General features: G+C 38.0%; 1 protein-coding gene across 1 annotated transcript in view; it reads right to left on the bottom strand.

Annotated features, from left to right (window-relative positions):
• Positions 1–24,020, bottom strand: part of EPSTI1 (epithelial stromal interaction 1) — an 84,474-nt gene that overhangs the window by 32,141 nt on the left and 28,313 nt on the right. The window contains exons 7-10 of the mRNA XM_027888908.1: positions 18,019–18,112; positions 14,768–14,851; positions 11,901–11,974; positions 9,925–10,022 (exon numbers count right to left, since the gene is read on the bottom strand). Of these exons, the coding sequence (XP_027744709.1) occupies positions 9,935–10,022; positions 11,901–11,974; positions 14,768–14,851; positions 18,019–18,112 (340 nt within the window). The 3' untranslated portion in view covers positions 9,925–9,934. The remainder of the gene's footprint in view (positions 1–9,924; positions 10,023–11,900; positions 11,975–14,767; positions 14,852–18,018; positions 18,113–24,020) is intronic.

Here is a 24,020-nt window from a genome sequence, read left to right as displayed (position 1 = left end):
TGGTGGAATTTCCAGTCTGACAAAATGAGTATTTGTTAAAAGAGCAGAGTTATATAAGGCTGTATGACTTTCTCATTTAAAAATAAAGAACTAATCAAACTTCAAAGTCTAGATAAGCAAATTGAGAATTTGCTAGAGAGACTTTTAAGGAGAATACTAAATGTGAATCATCTTTCAAAAATAACATTTCTGCTAGGGTTTTCTTACCCAAATGTAGTTCAGGGGAGTTCGTGGATTGGGAGGGAAGGAAAAAGAAATTGGTGCTAAAGACTGTGATTGTCACTAACTGAATGAGAGATAAAGATAGCTCCTAGAGAGAGGTCCAGGCAGCAGGAAAAGCTAGGCTTGCCTTCTTTTAATTAAAGAACTAAGTGCAAAGATCAAACAGCTAGGAACAGGGAATGTGGGCTCAAAGTGAAATTTTTAAAAAATGAATTAAAGTTGGCAAGAAATAAACCCACTCTTTTTTTAATGAGAGCAGACCAGAGAGAGATCAGATGATATCTCTAGAACAGTTTGAAATTTAGAAAGTCTTTAATGAGAGACTGAAGAAACTCAGGTGAATTTTCTCTCATCTTCAAGATTACATTTCTACCCAGCCACAGTCACAGCAAAAGCTCCCACCCCTACTAACAGTGTCAGCATCTGCTGAATGCCTGCCCATGACTGCCCAGAAGAAATTCCTGTAATTTACCAAGTAAATGCTTAAGAAAATTCAATAACAGTTATCTGAAAATTGACAAGTTTGAATGAGGAGTCAGGAAGATATTTTAAAAGCAGGGATAGGTAAACCTTTGGAACAACTTTTAGGTATGTAACAGAGAATTAGTCTTGTAAGTCCTTAAACTAATATTACATTTCTTCATAGGAAGGTAATTTCTCATTTATGCAGACAATAAAGGCTAAACATAGGACACTTGCTGTCAAGTTATACTGGAATTCAGAATAGCTGATCATAATGGTTTAGTCAGTTAAAATGAATTTGACTCAGCAATGAAAAAGCAAGGTGGCTTTCTTTTGCAGCTTCCAGACCCATACAACTCTCCACTGGAAGGTTTGTTTCTGAAATAAGGAGATCATCAGTGCAAATTATATTGAGATAACAACAACAACAACAAAGAAGAGACCTTCCATTTACTGTTATATAGTAATAAAAATCATTTTTTTGCCACAGCATAAAGATACTGAGTTCGATTGGTGTAACTTGTAACTAGAGGAGCCTATTTGATTTGAAAAACCTTTATCAAAGGTTTACTCTAGAAGATAGATAGAAAACATGCCCAGCTATCAGTTTCTAACTTGTGGCAAACAAAGCCATTTTCGCAGTCTATAGCCAGTTCATTTCACTATAACCCCTTTAAAGGGATGTCATAACATCCCATTGCTCTCAAAGTTTGGGTAGGATATGTGTGTGGGGAGGTGGTAATTTTGAGATATTGGAAGTTTTCCAATAGGATAAGAGCAACATTTTCCAGACATCCTGCTAACATCCATTTGTGGATGGATGTAACTTCTTATCATCTTCATTTTAGGCAAGGGCTGTCAAAGACACTTCCTGGGCTACTGTTCATATAGATTTGTTTGTTCTGTTCAGAAAGATAGGAGAGGAAAAATTCAGATATTCTGCCATTAAAAAGGTCTGGGATAGTTAATGTCTCAAATAGTTTGTAGACGGCATTTCAAATAAGAGATTGAAATGCTGGGTAAGGGAAAGCACTTTGAAGACTGTGATCAAGTTTCATCTTTGAAGACAGGCAAAAGAAAGAAGACAAGCTGAATGGAAGACGTAACCAAAGGTGACTTGCTATCACTGTTCCTGAATGTGAAAGTAGCAGATTAATAAAAAGTTCTTCTTTTTTTTTTTTGGATATAGAAATACAGCAACACAACCAGACAGAATTTCAACTTGTCAGGAACAATGATGACTTCCTCTTTCACTGAGCCTTTGTCAGCAGGTTCTAGAGTATCCTACATCAAGTGTGAAGAAGCTGTAGGTTCACTACTTCAAAAAGACTGCCTGCAAGTCTTGTTCTCATTAGTGTACAATACGAGGATCTGACTCAGCAAGGACATTGCCTTTAAAATATACGTGTATGCATGTATGTATAGCCCACTCTGCAGATGTCTGGATATCTATCAAAGAAGGCTGGGTAAAGGAGTTCTTGGAGAGAAATGTAAATTTACTTTCCAAAGCAAAAGCCCAATGACACAGTCAGATATTGCTTGCAATACATTGCCACTACGTAGGGATGAAGAAGTCCTCCCAAGGAATTTTCCCAGCGTCATATACCTAAAATAATGGCTAAACCACAGAATATTGCCAAGATCTCCAGCACTTCTTATGAACATCAGCTAGCTAGTAGTATGAGAGATTTGAGTAACTCTTTGAGGCAAACAGAGCCAAGGGCAACTACAGAGTGTCCCAGAGGAGAAAGCAAAGATTGAAACATCAGTGGTTCAAAAGAAAACTTAGAGGATCCATTATGAAGTTTCCATATTGCTAGGGTGAAGGAAAAACATCATGGTATGCCTGCACACTGAACAAAACTGCTCCATAAACCTTTAACTTGGCCTAAGACATACTTATAAATGCCACAGATACTTTTTCTTGTCTGCACGGTTTATGTAATGTGTATTGTAGACCTTTCTTTCACATAAGAAATATCTTGGTTGTGCATCTGACTTTTGGAAAGCATTATAATGTTGCCAACTTTCTCAGAAACAGGGAGACTCAAATTCCATTAGACTAGAGGGACAAACAAAAGCAAGAAGCTAAGTTAACCTAGGAGTAGCTTTCCCTACACATGTAACAGAAGTTACCAAGGTAAAACAGGCAAAGTGAAAAAATAGTATATCATACCGCAAAAGTTGTGGAGTGATCAAATACACTTCAGTGTTATTTCAAGCTTTATTTATTTCGTGTGTTGTATTTTTCTAAGAAAAATATCCTGTCTACAATGCATGCATTTTTTCTTCAGTGTCTGTTGTTGAATACAGCAGTAAAACAATTTCACAAAATTGCCTTCCCAAAAGAAAGCCCTCTACCTTCTTCTTTAGTTCCCCTCTGAATTGTTTTTGTCCTGGTATAGAGCAGCAAGTAAACATAGATATTACTGCAGTTTCTGCAGCCACTAACATCTCCTTTTTCTGACATCCCAAAGACTGGGATAATTACATTCTGCATGAGGCAAAACAATTTATGAAAAAAAGGAAACATATTCTTATTAAAAATTAAATAGACTTTCATAATCAGCTGTTTCGAATATGCATGAATAATGACAGCTAGGAATCAGTCTCTGCAGATTGCTCATGAAGTGGGTGTGCAGCTGAAGTCAGTGTAAGGAAAAAATCACAATGATAAAGAAGCGGTTTCTTGGAGCTTTTATGAAGTCATTTTGCCTAGGCCAGATAAAAGCGAATATTTCTCCAACACTCTGTAACAAGAGGGAGAAAGCAGAATTAAACATTATCTTTTACAGCAAAACCAAAAATCAAAGTCAACTTCTCAGGGATTAAGTCCACTGGAAAATAATGTCTTCCTTTTCTTCCAGCAGGTTTTGACGGTTAATTATGTAAAGCCTTCATGAAGGGATTTCTATCTTTTTGTAAATTTAATTCACAAAATGTCCTAATTATCTGCAAACATATTAATAACTCTTTAAACAATATAGTAATGTAGCAAGCTGAAATGTGTTTTCTGAACAAAAGTTAAAAAAGCTTTAAAAAAGTACACCCATCCATAATTCATACGTAAATATATTATTGGTATTGTAGACATTGGGAAAAACAACATAGAATACAATGTGTTGCTGTCCATAATTTATAAAACCTAATAGAACTGTGGGATGCAAAAAATGGCCGTTTCTTGCCCTCTGGGGAACTGCCTTCATCTACTCATTGTCATTTCTTTAGTGAATTTAATTTTAATAACAACTACAATTTCACAAATTGAAAAGACAACTCATGGGAGGCCAAAAATATTATTTAGATACCATCTTCAGAATACAACCCTGCTGCAAAATACTAATGCTAGTTCTCAGGGAAAAAAAAAAAAAAGTCAGAGCCATCTCCTAAGGTAAGAATAATCTATGTTGGTGGGTACCTGAACTTGCTTCAGAAGTCTCCAAGCCTAGAAGTAAAGGCTCTGCAGAAATCTTTATATCAGAACTGGGAATTAAAGTAGGGAACCCCTTTCAGAAAAGAACAGGTGCAGTGAGCCCTATGAAAAGGACATTTAAAAACAGGTTTTTGATTTCTCTGGTTCATTAATGGTGTTTACTGACAGCATCCACTGATATGAATCTCTGTTTTTGCTCATGAGAAATAGCATGAAGAACACAGCTCATGTCAGTCATTCTCTTTCACTTAAAAGTTTCACTGAAAGTTTACAGTCATTTCCTGCAGTTCCAGCCACATTCCTCAGCTGTCCAGGTTTATCCATGTACAGTACATGATGCAGAGAACATGGCCGTATTGAGGTTTTAGCCTAAATATCAAGGCACTCCAAGAAGGTGCCTTCCATGACATCAGCAATTCTTCTGACCTGAAATATATATTCTGTGGTTCTTTACAAAAAACCCCATGTTTCAAATGAGATATGTGTCATTACATGGCCCCATACACAGAGTTGGAAAGCATTTATTTTAAACTGTCCTCTCATTGCTTCAAAATATTTACCTAAGCTGTCATAACAAAATGTCAAATACAAAGCTAAATTAATATCAGCATTGGTACTAAAAAGAACAAACAAATTCATTATTCTTACCTTTCTCCTCCTTCATTCCAAGTAATTTGACTTATGGATAAAAGAAAAAAATGCATTAGTACAGTACAATTTAGAGTAAAATTACACATTTATGCAAGGAATTATGGTTATACAGTTGAGTGGAACTTTGCTGCTTATTAGAAGACTTTTCTGGCCTTTTGAAACTCCACTTAAAATGACAAGTAAACTGTTCTGCAAGTTGCCAGTTCCAGCAAGAAATACGTCTTTGATTTGAACTCAATATGAATAGCAGAATGTATTGACTCAGGAGATAAACATATTTTGGTTTTGCTGGGGAAAAAAAAAACAATCTAGGAGTGTTTCAAATATCTTCAGACACTTCAGTCCTTTCTTGACCTCACACAGTTTGAAAGAGTAAGAAGTTTCTTCTGTTCCTTCCCAGGCTGCCACTATTCTCTTTCAGGATGAGATTTTCAAAGGAAAGAAATATTGAGCTCAAAGTCAAGGCAGGCAGAACACATCTGCATATGATGTTTGACAGCCTTGCCAGAGGTAAGTCATTAAACTGAGATACAGCATGCCTGGACTTACTCATGTGATGTCCCTATATTGATGCTGATACTTCTGCTAAGTAGTTTCTATATTTTCTGCCATCTTTCTGCCAGGAAAGACAAGCGTATTACTTTCAGTAAAAAGAAAAATACAAACTAACAAGAAAACAACTAGCTTTAGGAAAAAATTAATAATCTTTTCAACTCAGGTTGCAGATAGACTAACCAAGTTAAAGCTAAATTTGTGAATCACATTCTTCATTAAAACAAATGTAAGCACTGTGGATTGCATTCTGGAACCTTCTTGTATAAACATTCTATTCTCAGTATTTCCATATTAGGCAAAACCTTTTTCTTGGTGCTGGCAAACAAGCATTTTCAGTGCAACTTGATCCTTCTGAAAGTTTATTAAAGACTGATTGTTTATGGAAACCTGGGGTATGTATGCTGGCCTTGTGACTTCAGGGGCCTTTGCGCTATGGTTCTTTTCGCTGTGCAACAGTAAACTTCATGACATACTCCCTCTTCAGCTGGTAGGAAATAGCAAATCAAGTGCTGGTTAAGACTCCAAAAAGACTTTCCCATGGGTCATGCTACAAGAACTAAACCAAGTGCAAACCCACAAACCATGTTTATTTAAAATAGTTTTATCCATAAATCATGTTTCCTCAAAACAGATTCATCCAACATCTATTGACTTCTTGTTCTGCACATGGGAAAGGAAGAGAATGGGGTTTCCTGTCCCACTGCACCTGTGTTTTCAGGACATAGTTGCTTCCCACAGCAAATATCTAGAATTATGCATCCACTGAAAGAGCAGAGTCAGCATCCAAGGGAGCATTTCTCATTCTTATGCATGACACTGGGTGTAATGGAGACATGAAACGGGAAGATGTAATATGTCATCTTGCTTTCTAGATTCTGGGTTTACTATAGCTCAGAGAGTTTCAGCAAGACAAATAGTATTTCCCTAAAGAAGAGTAGACCTATAAATTTCATATGTTCACCATGTGACCTCTTCCCATTAACAGAAGAGACGAAAGGGTACTTGACAGTGCTCCATTTCCACGCAAAAAATAAACAAGGGCTCTTCCACAGGCTTGTCACATGCTAGCATTTGGCCTCTGCAAATCTCTCTGTACTTTAATATGGGCAAACCTCATGAGGATTGAATATAAAAATGTGCAAGTGTTTTAAAGTTATTATTTTGTAACAATAGAAGTGGTTTACTATTTAAATAAAACTCTTTAGTTGTGCCATTACAGTAAACAGAGACTGATTCAGTTATAAGTTCCAACTGAGTAACAATTAAGTAAGGAAGAAGTTTTTTTACTGTGAGATGGAGAAGTATAGTAACCCAGAGGCACAGGTTGCTCAGAGAAGTGGATGACCCATCCCTGGCAATGCTCCAGGCCAGGTTGGATGAGGTTTTGAGCAGTGTGGTCTAGGGAGACGTCCCTGCCTATGGCTGGGGAGGAGGGTGGTGGTGGAATTAGATAATCTTTAAGGCCTGTTCCAACCCAAACCATATGATTCTATGATATGACCTTATTTATTAAGCTTTGATATTGAAAGGACAACCATTATTTTTTTACCCTCCTATCCTGAGAGGTTTATCCTTGCGTCAGAGACAATGGCAGTGGAAAGGACATCAAAACTTTCTCGATAGCATGCAACAAGACTCAGACTTCTCTCAAGGGTGCAGTAGCTCACAGATAGAAGTGGAACTTCATTAAGTTGTTTTCCCATTAAAAATAAGAAACTTCATGACCACATAGAGGGTGCCCTGGCATTTATAACCAAAAAGGCAGAAAAGATTACTTTCATGAACATCCTTCTTGAAATAACAGTTTATAAATATTCCTAATAAAACACAAAATGTCTGGAGGGCAATTGAATTAATGGAAACTCATTTCCTATTGATAGGGGACAATTGGGCAACGTAACTGGTCACCTCCCTTTTGTTGAGACATACACTATATATTCATCTTCTTCATCTTTTCTCCATGTCTCCTGTGCTATCCATGTCCCCAGGAAACCAGAGCAGAGCTGCAGCTGCTCAGGAGCTGTGCCCACACTGATCAGCCAGAGGGCTGTAGCCAAAGGAGTGCCCAGGTCCTTCCCACTACCTCTCTGAGTGGAGCACTGTTTTGGGGTCTCTCCTATGCCAGTCATTGCTTTTTACAAACACATAGAAATTCAATTATCTTTGAGACTTACAATCCCTTTCAAATTTGGCTAAGATTGGCCATCAGCTTGAAAACTTTACTACATGCAGACAGACACCATTATCATACAAACTTCATTTCCTTAGGAAACCAGGCTAATAGAAATAACAGTGAAAAATACAGCAGGCACATCAACAACAGAGCACAATGTTCAGTTTCTGTTCAGTGTGAAGCTGTTGTGACTTTAAAAAGTTCAAACAGGAAAAAAAAAGGGAAAGAGAACAAATATTTTCTCTTTGGTGTCACTGCACAGACAGAGCAGGCTCAAGAATTACCTGCAGGTCTCCACTTGGTGAATCTTTCTAATTTCTTTTAATCTTAGTGCATAGTCTGACCTGCTTCAGTTACCTTCCTTGAAATGTAAACTGCAGGCTGCAGACTACATGACTTATAAGCCCCACCTGGAATTCAGTTCTTTTTGTTTAAAATCCCAAGGGAAAGGAGACAAATCTCAGTATAATCAAAGACACTGGGGCTGCTGCCTCCAGCCTATCTTTTGAGAGATATTTTTCTTTCTTGTACTTGTTAAGAATACTCATTTTTAATTCCTTTCCTTTATGACATATTCTTTCATCGTTTAATCTTTCCCTCCTCTGTTAAGTCTTCAAATCTCACATCGGAACATAAAGGAACAATGGATCTAGCATTACTCAGCAGAAGGCAGGCTCCTTGGAAACCATTAAGTAAACAACAGAGTAGGAAATTAATCACTTCTACACATGGGGTTTTATTGCGTCTTTGCTCATGCATTCTTTGAATATATATATTTAACACCCTCACCCCCTCCCCCATGGATTGTCTCATACATCACAGAGACATCTGCTGTTAAAACTGTGCCTGGGCTGAGTACACTCATATGGCGGTAGCAACACCTGCCCCATGAAAGAGGATGTGCACCTGGCTACAGGTAAAACCCTGATGCTACCTCTGCAGACAATGGCAAGGTTTCCAGCTTTGATGGCAGGTGCTCTGATGGAGATGCTTGAGTTTAGATATCGGGGATCTCAGCTGTATCACACATTTCCTTTTGCATTGATCAAGAAACAGTATACAAATGGGGATAAAAGACACAACGTGCCCTTGCTGCTTTTGTTAACCAGGCCCCATTCAGCAAATTTTACCTTTTGCTCTTTACTAGGTATTGGTGGGCTCTGTCTTACCCAAAGTCCAATTCTGCTATCTGTAGACGTGTCATCCTTCAGGAGATGACTCAGGCCTGCCATACAGAGTGCTGTCTTACACTCTTTTACTAGCCTGGACATCTGTAGTTTGGCTTCCAGCAACTACTGGACTGCCTGGTGCATGATCCAGACCTTACCAGTAAAGCCTCTAATGGCCTGGTTTGCCAAGCATCTGCTCACAGACCTTATGGGAGGTTGAACTGGCAGGTCCTGTCACCTCTCACAAGACAAAGAGGACCAGTCCAAGGTTCCTGAGCTCTCTGCTGTGGCCCAGGGCTTGCCCAAAGCTTGTAGTGATGAAGGCACTTCCACTTCCAGCACATGAAAAACTTCAGCAGTAATAATATCTGCTTTTTATCCAAGTTTTGACTTTGTAGACACTTGAACCCAAGTCTTCCTGGAATTCACTGGTCAACATATGCACTCTCACCAGTTAGCCCAACAAATCCAATTCAAGCTTTTACAGTTTATCAGCTAAATACCTTCCTCTATCCTGACAAATTCATTACATTCTCTTAGATTCTCATCATTTTGCTGCTCAGCCTTCTTAACTTTTCCATTTCTGCACTAGGTTCCTTTCATCCATGGAAATTCAACCCAATGGAAATTTCCATGATGGGAATATACATAATTTTATTTTTTTGTTTATAATGAAGAGTGCAATTCTAAACAACAGCCACATTAATGCTTCATTATGACAGTTGAAAAATGAATGGATGTTTAATAGACTACAGTCAAGATCCCTTTTCTTCAAAGTATCCTTAAAAATACTAATTTAAAATCAGTTGTTGTTGGGCCTTCTTTGCCATAATTTTATATGGATAAAAAATGAACAGCTCTGCAAGGGAATAACTATATATATATATATATACACCTATATGAGATTTTTCCACTCCGAGTATCATATTAAAATATTTACAGCATATCCAAATATCTTTCATTTAAAGATTTTCAAAAACTTCTGAACAATTTCACTATTCTTGTTCTGAACTTGAGAAAATACTTTGGATGTGGTTCCTTGCATGCAAAGCCACTGAACGTTACTACAAGAGCAACTGTTTCTCCCTCGTCCTTTTTGAACAGCTTATATTTAAGACAGGATTCCTTCTTAAAAGCTATTGAGGACAGTCCTCCAGAACTGTAAGTTCTGTGAGGCAAGTTAACCACACCCAGACACTTAATAGTGTCTGGAGAAAAAGTCAACTCATTACTTCCAAGTTCTGTACCCAAAAACTTACCCTTGTGCCATTAATGAGGTAGTCCAGTATATCCAGGCTGGTAGGTGCTACTAGGTTGTGTTTTCTTCTGGAGTCGGTCCAGGAAAGCATTATTTACCCTTAAAGTACAATAAAAAATTACTATTGACCGAAGGTAATTGAGAAATTCACAAACTGTTGAACTTTAACATTCTGTGAGTGGCTTTCCCTTCCCCTCTATTCAGCACCTATCTTCCTATAGTTTTCAAGCCTGTGCTGCATAACTGCGGACAAGAATGAGACTGGGTGCATTTAATTTTCAATTTTCTAGGTGCATCCTTATCCTGTGGTCAGTCTGTTGTGATTAAAACACACACCTTGGCTGCTGTGTAAAATTCCCCATAGAAAGATGACCTGCATAATACTACCCACTTTATCAGTGTGGTTACCTATTTGGACAATTCATGTTAGATAGTCACTCAGCCTTCAGCACACAAGGAAAGTTTCTAGAAGTACCGATTTCCTAACACAAATGGAAAAAACAACCTAAGCTTGTAACTAATAGAGACAATTTATGCAGCTGACAACTTTACCTACCATCCAGCTCTGGAATCAACTCCAGCATTTTCTTACACTGCTCTATCAACCTGGAAAGCATGGACAAATACAAACACAGTGTTCCTCAATCTATTTTAAATACTTTCAAATTGGGATTGTTCAGCCTGGAGAAGAGAAGGCTCCAGGGTGACCTTATAGCAGCCTTTCAGTAGCTGAAAGGGGTAATGCCTGTATATTCAAAGAGGGTAGATTTAGTTTAGATATTAGGAAGAAATTGTTTACTTTGAGGATGGTGAGGCACTGCAACAGGTAGCCCAGAGAAGCCGTGTATGCTCCATCCCTGGAAATGATCAAGGCCAGGTTGAATGGGACTTGAAGCACCTGGTGTAGCAGAAGGTGTCCCTTCCCATGACAGGCAGGTTGGAATTAGATGATCTTTAAGGTGCCTTTCAACCCAAATAATTCTATGATTCTTTTGAAAACTGTTTCATTTTTTCCCCTATTACTGCTTAGGAATGACATACATGCTTAGACATGACTGTTTTTGTAAGAAAAATATAAAATGCGAGATACTGTGTTATTTCTATCTAGGGACATGAGATGGAGAGAATCAAAAATCCTTCATTAGTTTCTATGGGTAATTATCTCAATGTCTTTGCTAGAGAAAAAAAGAGAAATGAAAGCAGTATGGAGAGTGGTTGCCTACAGAAGTATTTTTTTAATATTTCCATAATGGTATAAAAAAAGAAACAAAATGGTGGTCTTATTTTTGAGCCTGAGAATTTTTTCTTTTTACCAGCAGAAAACAAAGCTGAGAATAAAGCTGTGCTTCAGGATAATGGAAAGTCAATTAAGTGATTGAAGTGGAAGATGAGAACAGCTGAGTACAGAGAGGTCACAGCAGTGAGGCACAGCCTGGGGTGTGAAGAAATGCTGCTGCAGAAGGCCTTGCTGCACTGCAAGAGCAGTATCTATCTGTATGGATATCAAATCCTATGTTTAGCTCTATTTTTTAACCTTAGTGACAGTCAACCACAATATGTGGCATGGACTAAGTAACCCGTTGTAAAATAAAGTAAAATTGTGTAGATTTTATATCTGTCTTACAGATAGATAGATAGATAGATAGATAGATAGACAGACATATAAAAGTGTGTCCCAGCTGAAGCTAGCAGTATTTAGTACTAGTAGTTATCCATGAAACTACTAATAGTTTCTACCCTATCCTGTATTCTATGCTGTTAGGGTAAAGAAAGTGAAAAAGGCACTCTGGGTCATCCTGTATACAGTGAGCAGTTGTAATGATAGATATTAGTGGTTCATTTGAAAGCAAAGCTAAACCAGAGATGAGGTATGGGATCCTCATTGCAATCATCTTCTAAAGCATGACTGCCTTCAATTTTGAGACCCTTTCCAGGTGGGAATTGAATTAGAGTGTACCTGCTTTTTTTGCACCATACCTCCTCTGTTCATTTTGATGCGCTCTTATCCTGGCTTCCTCTTCCTGCTTTTGTCTAAATTCCATTAATTCAGCCTGGCAATGATAAAAGTGAAAACCAAAGAAATAAACAAACAAACTAACTTACTTTTAATTTACATATTTATGCTGCAGACCCTATTAATTCCACATTATATTAACCTCAGTTAGAGCCACATGTCATTCCCAGAATGTCTATCAGCAGCATTTCATTTACGTAACAGGACTGTGTCAAAAATTGAGTTCATTTTTCTATTCAGCATGTGGATGATATTTGTTTGTGCCTTAAAAAGTGAGAAGTTACAGGATTCAGACATTTACAGTCCTACATTTAAGGGCGCATGCCAGACAGCAGTCTGCTTCCCCTTGCCCCAACCCTGGGGTTTGAATTTCCCTGTGGGTTCAAGGGGGGAGACAGCCAGAGTAATCTAGCAGGAGCAGACACAGCTGTCATGCCCATAGATTAAGAAGGAGACATGCCCTTCTCGCCTTCTGCCTCTAAAGAGCACAAGGAAAAGATGAGATATGGGGTATGTGGTGTGGTGTGTCACCTCCAGCTCCCTGAGGCTCCTACCAGGGTGAGGAGGGCAAATGATACTTTTTGGTGTGGTGGGAGCATATGCAAGCTCCCAGCATTGCAGCACAGTACCATCCTTATGTAATATTAAGGTATATAAACAGCGTCAAAGGGAATTATTTTCAAAGGAGAGTTTGATTATGCAGTTTTTGCCAGAGCTGTGAAGGAAACACAGTTTATATGACTCTGGCCTGCATATTTGCTTGTTTGTCTAGCTCTTGCTCCTTGCAATGCACCCAAGAATTGAAGGTGCAGATTTTTCTGCAGAAAAATTTTGGCTTACAGGGCAAAGGCAAAGGCATAGGAACAGACCCATCTTTCATATTTTCCATAGCAACTGTGAGGCAGTAGGAATGGAAACTATAATAAAATGATTCGGTTAGATAAAAGCATCAATAACTGAATGGAACCACAAGTCTTTTTTTCTTTCTTTTTTTTTTTTTTTTAAATCAATTTAAGTGGAACATTAAATAATAACTATGCAATACATGTATGAAGAAAATCAATAACTGAGAATGTCTTGTGTATCAATATTTGTCTAGCCCTAAAAGAAGAAACAGGATTAAGAAATAAAAAAGCCAACCTTAATTTTCACTGTTTTAAATAACTATTCAAGCTGAAAATTAAAACTCAGTATCTGACTTTCCAGTATGCTGACTCCTCTCTTGGAGTAATGTTCTGAAATATATTGTGTGTATATGATGCAGTCTTCAAAATGTACTGAAAATTTCTAAATCAAGTAATACATACTAAAACCTGTTCTGAAGAAAAAAAGGGAACTGACAACGCCTACACATTTTATAGCTACACTGTGCCAGGAGGTACACACAAGACAGAATTCACAATTACTTTAATAAATATTAGTTTGAAGTATAAAAGAGCCAACATATATCTGAGGGACGATTATTGGTGCATTTAAAATATATATTACAGTAGGTTTGTAGGTAGCGCATTACTCTGCTCAATAGGTTACAGCAACTGTGAAGGCAAGGAGACCTTGGAACCATGTAGCAAACAAGTGCAGCCTTAAAAGCAGCCAATATCTCCTTAGTAATTTGTGGAAATTAGTAAAGAAGCTACAGCTCTACACAAGTCCCTTAAACAAAACTCATCAATTAGAGGCATGCTAATTTACATCAGTAGTTATTTTCTCTTTGGAGGAATCAATGTACAGAATACAACAGCTACCAGCCTTATACCCATCAGGACTGATTTTCAAAAATTTTACTCTTTATAGTTCCTGGGAATAAGCATACACCTGATGGGATAGCAGTTAAGAACCTCCCTTTTGCTCCACCTTTTGTTTCCCGTATCACTGTTGTTAGACTAACATGAAATGAGGACACATCTCCAGTATGTAAAGAAAGATATCCATGAGAGGACATCAGTCACTTCTCCAGCTCTAGTAGAAACTCACTGCATGGAATTTGTTGTGCTAAGATTCTGCGACTGGGAAAGTAGTTTAGCAATGAATCTGGACACTATTAACAGCAGAGGCACAGCAAGAGGCTCAGTATTTGCTTATATGTTTTCAAATTATTTGCTAATACCATTTTCAAATGCTGCCCTCCCTGCACTTTCAAAGTCAGATCTGGAGCCAAGACAGATAACTTGGCACACTGCCATCACCTTCCATAGATGAATTTTATGTGGCTGTGGTACCCGAATCTATACCAGAGGGACTACAGTGTTCAAACACATTTCAGGCAATGCATGACACATATGCAGAAGATGGAGTTCAAAGTTGCAGTTATGGCATGCCTGCTTTTTAGACAATTCAAAACTCTTTATTTAGGTGGTTAGTAAGGGAACAGAAAAGCATACTATAATTAACAGCAAATCTGAATGTTTCCATGACCCCATTTGAGAAAGCAGGGCACATGGGCCTCAATTCTTTAGAAAGAGACTATTCAGACTGAGATCATCATGGATATCTCCATAAGATGACTTCTGCTTGAAAGAGAGTAAACTGGTTTCCTTAGCCTATAAAATCAGGTGCCATGGTCAAAAAACACTCTGCACAATTTTTCATATGGAGAGGCGAACAGGAGCTCATTATCCAGATGCAAACAGCCTTGATCCCAGAAGATAATTGTCCTGTCCCTGTCAAAATTTTGAGCTTGACTCATCTCTCTCACAATATTTGAAAACAGTGACTGAATCACTTTTGCTAAAGAGAAGATCTGTGCGTAGGCTACAAGTAATCAGTGTATTTAATTGGTTTCACAGCATGCAAAAAAGTTACAATATGCAAACTGTTAATGTATAATTACCTTCCTCCGTTGTTCTTGCTTCATTTCTTCTACTCTTCTGTTTTCATCCTCTCGAAGAGCTTGCTTATAAGCATGGCTTCGTGTCTATTTTTCAGCAGAAAATAAAAATATATTGGTGTGGGGAAAGGGAGGCTAAACTCCAGAACCTCATTTCCAAATTGTTACGTGGGTAATTAACAAATACAAATGGTTGAATGATTCCGGTTACTTACGAAACAGATTTAGTCTTGAAACTAGAATTTAAACAAGAAGTGTCCTAAAACCTCTCAGTGATTCACCTTGGGTGAATGTCTACCTACACATCACAACAATGTACCCACAGCACATGTCCCAGTGACAAGCATAAAGATAATCTGAGCAGTCAGAAAACACAATTAGGAGATATGATAGTGAGATGGGGTATTCTGGGAAGCAAAAAAGTTCTGGAAATCTTACCAAGATAAAAAAGCAGAACAGAAGCTTGGTAACAGAGGGGAAAACAGAATTATTTGTGGAGGTAAGGCAACAGAAACTGAGATATCAAATATGCTTTATTATTTGTGGGGCAGCCAAGACACCTGAAAATCTGAACTACACATCATGAATAATACATTCAGCTGTGCAGTACATTTTCATTATAATAACTATCCCTGGTCTTTCACAAGTTTTAGTTGTTATCAAAAAGCCATTAGGATCTCACAGGATCTTTAGGATATTATACACTGGAACTTTTACTGTAAAGTCTTCAAGCAGGGACATAGTGCAGAACATTAAATAATGAGACAGTATAATTTAATACAAGAACTGTGCAGGTCTGACTTTGGTGAGGAATTTGTGGCAGGTCTACACAATGTTCTCAAGACTTGATATATGCATGCAGAATGACACCATTAAAACAACAGGCACATAATTTGCTAAAAAGACTGAATAGAGAAAGCAAATATTAATAGCTCAATTTTGAGCTCAGAGAAGTTGTTACATGTGTCCAGGGAGACTCATTCTGGGTCCGATATTATTCATTACTCTCCATAATGGCTTGGAGAATTGTGTGGAGGGTATGTTAATCAAGCTGGAAGACAATAAAAATCTACACAGGATTGGTCACACTTTGAAAGACAGGATTAAAATTAATTATGAGCTTGATTAAACAAGCAGGCCAAAAAAGTCATCAATGACATAGTCACTCCAAAGAAGTCAAATTTGTTCACAGACATCAAGTAACATTTGGCCTTGATAGCTGAACTACGTGTGCTAAATTAATATCGCTATCAAAGAAATGATGTGAGGGAAAAACTTTGACCATTACACTGTCCCAAACTGGTGTTAGAGAATGAATTTTAAATTTTAGAAATCATCTATATGTACATATATGGCCCCTTTTAGCATGCATGTCAGGCATGTCCTAAGCTTATCACACTTCACTACTTCAAATACATTGTTCCTGAATCTTTTAATTACTCCAGACAAAGGACACGTTCAAGATAACATCTAAATTAGAGTCCTAGCTTTCCCACTGTTTTAGAATCTTGATACTATGCCAGGTTTATTTAGATAACAACTCATTGGTTATGTGCTTCACATTCCTCACACAGAGCACAGATAGTGTGTGTATACCTATAGACCATACCTCATCCAAGTTGCTTGGGAGAACTGCTAATTGCATTGCTGCATTATAAGCAAGTGATTAGCTGATTCAGAAAGCTATAGATACACTGCTATGCAAAAGACAGGTATAATGTCAGCTAGTATTAAAGAACAGTACAGATGAATGATGTACTTTACCTGCTTGGACATTAGTGAAGCAAAAGATGAACTACAGTATGTAATTTGGCATGACTTATTAAGAAACCTGTCAAAACCTGGAATGAGAAAGCCATGCATAGCAGGTGAAGTAGAAGGCCAAGGCTAAAAGCAGGACCTGTACATTTGAAAGAATTAAGTGTTCCTTCAGACATCCACCTGCTTCTGTATGAATATGAAGACATCACACCAAAATGCAGAAATCCAAGTCAGTCCTGGGGATATGAGCTCGCTTGTCTTTGCAGTTCAATGCTCACATCACATGAAGGCTGCAGAGCAGAGCGTTCCCTACCAAAGAACAAGCTCCTGACTGTTTGGAGTGTTGGATGCCTCAAGAGGGAGGCAGAAGTTGTTTCAAAACATCTTTTCTCCCTTCCCATGGTCCTTCATCTTTCTTGTCCATTCAGGACTACAAAAGATAGTCTGAAAGCCACTCTCCTGCATTTGACCCGTCCAGCATTGCTGGACAGGAGTTGGCTCCTTCCAGCTATATATCTGCTCACAGAAGCTAAGATTTCTTTAGACTTTTCAGAGGCACAAAATTTTTAGCAGAATCAAAGGGGAAAGGAACGTATTTTCAGTATCATCTTCCCTTTTCATGCAAACCAGGAAGAGAAACTAGGGCAAGACAGCTGTCATATATTCTGTTGGCAGCAATTTCAGTAACAGGCAGATTTTTGCACATTTCTAAGGCTTCTGAGGAAATTAGGAGGCAAATCTTCCTTTCCTGCTACTCAGCTGTTCAAGGTTGTATACAATAGAGGGCTGCCCAGATCAAATACTTCCAAATTTCCTCGGAGTTGCTTATAACAATAATTTCTGTCCACTCTGTCTTCCTCCAATTACAACTCTCGCTACAGGAGAAATACTTCTGCCTCAGGGTTAGTATTCCTCACTTAAAGTTATTACATAACAGGAAAGCTTGGTTTAGACATGAAGAGACTAATTGTATGTGAAAAAGCCTTTTAGAGGCAATCAGAATAATTAAACTTAAGCAATACTTTATCTATTTCCTAATTACATTGATACTCACCAGTCTCACTCAAACTGGGACAAAGACCCCAAGCAGTGTATGGAATCACTTTTACGATGCAGTGAGAAACAAGCTTCTCTTTCTTTTGACTAGATTTTTAATGCAGTAAAGCATCTGCTGACAAAAACTAATTGAGATTTCATAAAAGCTCACCACCAACACATGAGCACAGGGCATATTTAAGATTCTGATCTGACCTTTGAATATAAATCTGGTTCTCATTTATCAGAGAGAGATCTGTGAGCACTTGCCTACTATGTGGAATACTCTGCCAGTATGTAGAGACAATATAGGCAATCTCATTCACCCAGAAAGACTTCTTGGTACTCGCTGAGTTATGTCTAGGCAATTAAGCTCAATTAGAATATTCTAACATTACGCTATTGACAGCACCTGGAAAGCTGATAGAAAATACAGTACACACCATAGTTTTGCTTACCCATGCTGTAGATTCCGGGCCAGGATTAGCAATCTGACAGGAATCACTCTTTGGCAAACCCACGTCCAATCTGTTCAATAATTCATTGGTTTTGCTATGAAGAAATCCAATCCAAATAGAATTGTTAGTGCTTCCATAAAAATAAACACAGCTTTTTATTCCACCCTTGGAATCCAGCCTAGACATTTTATCACATGTCTGCTGAGAAACAACATAGGTGGAAAAAAAATGTTATGGAAACAGGATGAAATGACACAGAGGATACAAAACCTATACTGTGGATAAGACATTTGCTAGGAGGATTTTTAAGCAAACAATTATTTTCATTCACATGTTTGGGTTGTACAGTGGCTGTGTTTTCTTTGCTAATTGTAAAGCTCCTGTAACACAGACTCACATACCTTTGGACATCATCAGGATGTAACTGCTTCACTGAATTGTTGCAAATCCTTCAACCAGATCTATAAATCTCTGGTAAGTAATTTAAAAGATAATTTTAAGAAATTTTCCTTCATGGTTAATACGACAAAGCCTTGCAAAAGATTACTTAATCAAGCAGAAAGACTTAGAAGCATTTTGTGGCATTAAAAAAAAAAAAAAGACTTTATTTGAAGCAGAATGCCACAGCATTATCATTTCTTATTCTATCAAGTAAAATTTTTCTTTTCCAGTTGCATCATTATTAAAGCAGATTTTCAAAGTAGCACCACTTTGCTCACAGTTTCAACCAAATACAGTTGAACAAAGTCACAAACAAAACCAACAGGAGTCTGGGGGCTGTGATCTGGAATCAGTTCCCTAACCTGCAGTCCCAGACATATCTACTCAAGTCTTTGCTCCCACAAAGGAACAGAGTTAGAGGAAAGGGACAATTTTATTTCTGTATACAGTTTTGGAAAGCATGAAAGCACTGAAGTGAGAGCAGAAAGAGTGCCTTAACACGTTCAACAAAAAGATTTACTCTCCTAACTGAGCAACCAGCTAGCTCTGTGAGGGAGAAGAGACTTAAACTTGGAGAAGAAGCCTTGGCTGCCAAAAAGTGATGATGACTAGCAGCTGAAAGAGACTACCGATTGTGTTTTTATCTTTCACTCCATGATCTGAAACGGTGAGTAGATGCCTTTTGGGCAAATGTCCTGCTAGTCAGCAAGGAGTGGTATATTGAGGAGAAGTTCCGAGAAAGCAAGAACCCACAGGTTCTCTGCTACTCTACACAATACAAAACCATGCTGCCACTTCAGGTACAAAGTACTTGCCCAAGCTGTAGAAAGCCAGGCTTTTAGAGTGATCATCATTCCCAGTTCACTCTCTCTTTCCTCCATTGCCTGGGCAGTTTACATAGAACTCAGCCAATGCACAGTACAGAAAGAGCCAAATGAAATATTTGATTCCCTGATCTATAGAGTATCAAGGTTGAAGAAATTAACAGTCTTCTTGCACAAGTCTTAAGCACTCATATTTTTTTCCATGAAAGGGGAGTTCCTAAGTGGTAAGATTGCACAGAATAATTTTGGCAACTTGAAGTTTTAAATTGCAGATTTTGTGAGTTTTTACCTATGCTAAAATTGATAAATAACATAAAATAAATAAATAAAATAACAATTTATTTCTATACCAGAAAAACCAAAAACTCCTACAAAAATCTGGAATATATTAGAGAAGGCTAAAGCTCTGCAAAGAAATATCTGGCAACTTAGGTCTGTACCTGGATGTTCCTTAGGGATGTCAAAAGAATGACATGGGGGATGTGGAATTTCTCCTTATTTGCATAAAAAGGTAGTGGAAGACACTACTTTTCCAGGATCAGCACACTGATAGATGAAAAGCTAACTCAGTTTTGGTATCAGAAAAGATAATTACAAGAGTGGAAGCAAATAAAGTTTCTCAGCAAGACTGTCTCTGAATAGAGGAAGCACCCTACTACACCAAATTAAGTAATACATTAATCAAGTGTCCCTATCACAAGAAAGGGACTCAGATTTCTGGACCTGACAAAAGACAAATCAGGTCTTATATATGTTAATTTGTTTTGTGTCATCTCTATGGAAACCCAGCAGCGCATCTAGAGTTGCGAGACTGAAAGTTTGAAAGGTATTTTTCATAATACTAAACCTATAGTCATGACAGTACAAAGTATAGCATAAGCCATGCTGCAGGAAAAGGGGGAATTCAGGGAGATCATAGTTCAATTAATGTTATGGAATGCAAATATTGTCTCCAGAAGGAAATCAGCATATCAAAGTGTCCATAGGTGTTCCACAGACAGTTGGAGCAACATCCCACTCATCTGCTAAAACTTCAAGGACTAATCAAAGATGCTAATAAAATAGGTTCCTCTAAGCTAACTAACATTAAGGAAAGAAGAGCATGAGCTGAAGAATTTCATCTGAATACAGCAGAATCCTGATACTCTTCAAATACAGCTAGGCAAAAGGCGACCCAAAATTTAGATGAGAAGAAGGCACCAGCCTGCTAACCTGAGTTCTGACTACCCCTAAGTACCAGGCAGAAGAGAAGACAGCCATTTAGAAGCAGTGGTTAAGCTGGAGCAATCTTATGAGGGTATTTTGTCTTTCTTGGTATCTCTGTGTCCCATTACACTACTGGGAAAAAGCCTTCTGCTCTGCTAATTTAAATAGCCTACTCCCATACTGGTATGTTTAATAGGACCAAGCAACAGTGTTAGCATGGGAACTCAGCCACCTATACTGTGTAACCATTCCTGAAATTGTTTAGACTTGTTCCAAATAGCACTTTCCCAAATAATTCCTAGCTGCTAGGAACAAATATCAACCACAAGTAACTCCCAAGAGATGTTTTAGATGCTACTGCCCCATTTCGGGAGCTAAAAAAGTTTTCTAGCAATGGAAGCAGGCAGCCTCTGGCCTGTTTGCCTCAAAAGTGACAGTGATTGACAGTGTTTAATTTATTAGTACAGATGTAGCCATAGGGGAATGAAGCGTAATACTAGATTCAGGGGTTGAAAAACTCTTAAGAGCTGTCGTGGGAAAATACTAACTCTGCTGCCAGGATCATTGAGTAATGTGCTAAGAGGGGACAGTGCATAACAGTGGAAACTCCATGTTTCGGGTACTTTGTGTGGGTCCTTGGATATTTGACTTTATATTTCACAACTACTCTTCAGGCAGAGTCTTTTCTTAAAAGCTCTTATATAAACCATCTACCTGAAGCTCAACAAGTATATGTAAAGTGCAGAAACACTAATTTTCTAGGTGTTCCCCTGAGAATGCTGTAATTCAGGGATTTAGAGTTGGCACCCTACATTCACAAGATACTTGTAGATCAGGGAAACCACACACATTTCTTATTGTTTGGGACTAAATGCTGCCCTCATTCCCATGAGGGTGAGACAAGAGGATGGTTATAAAAGCCAGTGAGCATAGGTTGCTCTGGCCTGAGTAGAAGTTCCCATGCTCTAACAGGATTACCAGCTTTGACAGACAAGAAGCAGAAAGCTTTACAATTTACTCCAGCATGCAACTGTGAAAGATCTGAAGACCCACAATTGATCTCATTGCTGGACCCGAGGTCTAAAATCCTGTGCAGAATAAGGTCTAACTTTGTGTGTCACTTGGTCTTAACTCCTGTCACATCTACAAGGCAAAGAGCAAGTCCTGAAAAGGATTCATCCTCAGGGATGAGAATAATGATAAAGACTCAGGCCCCAGCACCTTCCTGCATCCAGGAGTTGCACAGCACTGCTTATTAAGCTTTTAATTTGAGCCTGTATTCCTCTTAAAGCAGAGAGAAGACATTTTTTCTGTCTTCACATAAAGTTCTTGCCTTTAAGTGTGTTTTACAGACAAACATTAAAAATGCATTAATTAAAAAGGTTTCTTGTAATCTTCATTAGTCCTTCTCAATGAAACTAGTAGCAGTTAATTCTTTTGCTTTAATTGATGGATATTTAAATGCCAGTATACAAAAAAATATACTGGCTTTTATGCCAGAACATTTAAAAAAAAAAAAAAAAAGCAATACTTTTGCATATATCATAAATCTATTTATTTATCTTGAGATTTTTTAAAATATAATGGCCAACTCTTATTACTACCGAAAACAATAAAGCTCCTGAAGTTCTTGTTATCTCAAGCTGCAGGATCTCCACCATTATAATTCTGCTCTAATGAATGTCCACAGGTATGCTAAGAGTTGTTCAGAAATAGTATTTTAAAATAAAAATAAAGAACTGCAGGCCAGGTAAATAATTATAACCATTTCAAAGAGGAGTGACTTGAGTAGTCACTTAGACTACAGAAGCAGCATCTAGTGCTGCATGACATGGATACATCAGCTTCCAAGTTAATTGCCTGTAAGCAATCCTAAAGTTATATTCCACCAGTTTCTTCCAGTTCAACTGAAAAACTAATAACCATGCATAATACATACATAATGTTAGTTTCACATATCTGCCCAGAAGCTTCATGATGGTTTTTAAAAAGAGTAGGACTCTCCCACTCAAAAAAACCTAACAACAAAAAACTAAACTGAAAATTGAAACTGAATTTTATTCAAGACACATCTTTTTGCAGCACCAGCTAGTGTATCTACACTTCTTCCCACTTCAACGTATTTAATTGGTAAGCATACCAACTTCCTCACCTTTTGCAGAAATTAAGATCAATTTTATAACAGCACCTAAGTCTACCCACAAGAAATGCTGCCCTTCATTTCAGTACAGTCCACGGTATGTGTGTCCTCACTGATGCCCTTCTTCTTTCCTCAGTGAGGGCTCTGTCTTATGCATTGTCAAATGCATCTTGATCAGGCCTTTCCTATGATAAACAAGCCAGGCTGACTGGGTACTAGGGCCATTGCTGTTCCTCTGACATGTTGCCTAACAAAAACAAATGTTAAAACCAAAGACATTCCAGAAGTCAAGGCAAAGGTCAACAAGATTGTTGTTCATTTATGCAGGTTTCCAACAGACTCTGTGTTGGAAGATGGATACAGACACTCCAAAGGGAGGTGTAGTTGGGACTTTCACCAATAAAAATAATTTTCTAAAAGAGGAATGAAGTTCGGGGGGTAGAGGCTGGGGGGGCGATAACGCCATATGTGAAAATAGTCTCACCAAAGGTACATGGCTTTTGCTAGTACAAAGTTACACATGCCTCATCTCACTCCCCATGCCCCCTCCCCCCGGCCTCCCCCAGAGATTTATCATAGCAAGAAATTTACATGGTTTAAATAAGTTCAGAAGGCTACAAGCATCTGTTTCCCACAGATGGACCATGACAAGGGGCAGGGTAGTAAAAACATCTCTGTCTGGCATCAACACACATGCTTTCAACTCTATACGGATTTTGGTTCTCCTGCACCTCAACTCTAACCCACACCTGCAGGGCTGAGTCCACTTTGGGGTAAGGAAAAAACAAACACCAGCTAAATGAAAAATTGCCAACATGAACTGATTTTGGAGCTTGTATGGATGTGAGATTTGTCTTTTGCTGGAAGCTATATGGTAAAAAATTACAATGTAAAATAATTAACACATTAAATGCATATATGATGTTGATGGCTCTTTTGCAATGCCCTTTACTGTGAGGAAAGGCTATCCCCTGAATATTTAGTTTGCCTGCTTTACAATACAAATCCTTCCAATAGCCATATAGCAAGCTTACTGCAGTATTCACAGACTTGGTTGGCAGTAATAAAAAAATCATAATACAGAGGACTTGAACAAACCTAATGATAGTCATCGAAACTGTGCTACCTTTGGCTAGTAGGATTTCTTGTCTGCAAGCTCTCAAGCAGGGGGATAAGAACACAAAATGTGACTCTAGTTCATTTTAGGTACACAGCTTCAAGAAAGTATACAAATAGATTAAAAAAAAAAAAAAAAAAAGGCAACTTTCTCAGCAGAATTATTTTCATCACTTCCTACACATACTCAAAGCTAATCTATCCTGTCAACTCACTTGCTTTTTTTGTTTCCCTGATAAAATAACACAGCTAGGCTATTCTTTCCTCCCACCAAC

The sequence above is a fragment of the Empidonax traillii genome, unplaced genomic scaffold (assembly GCF_003031625.1).
Source record: "Empidonax traillii isolate 1590-97213 ecotype Southwest subspecies unplaced genomic scaffold, ASM303162v1 scaffold247:size2371522, whole genome shotgun sequence".
Classification (NCBI taxonomy): Eukaryota; Metazoa; Chordata; class Aves; order Passeriformes; family Tyrannidae; genus Empidonax; species Empidonax traillii.
Note: the sequence above shows the minus strand (reverse complement) of the source record. Positions and strands in the feature narration are given on the sequence as shown.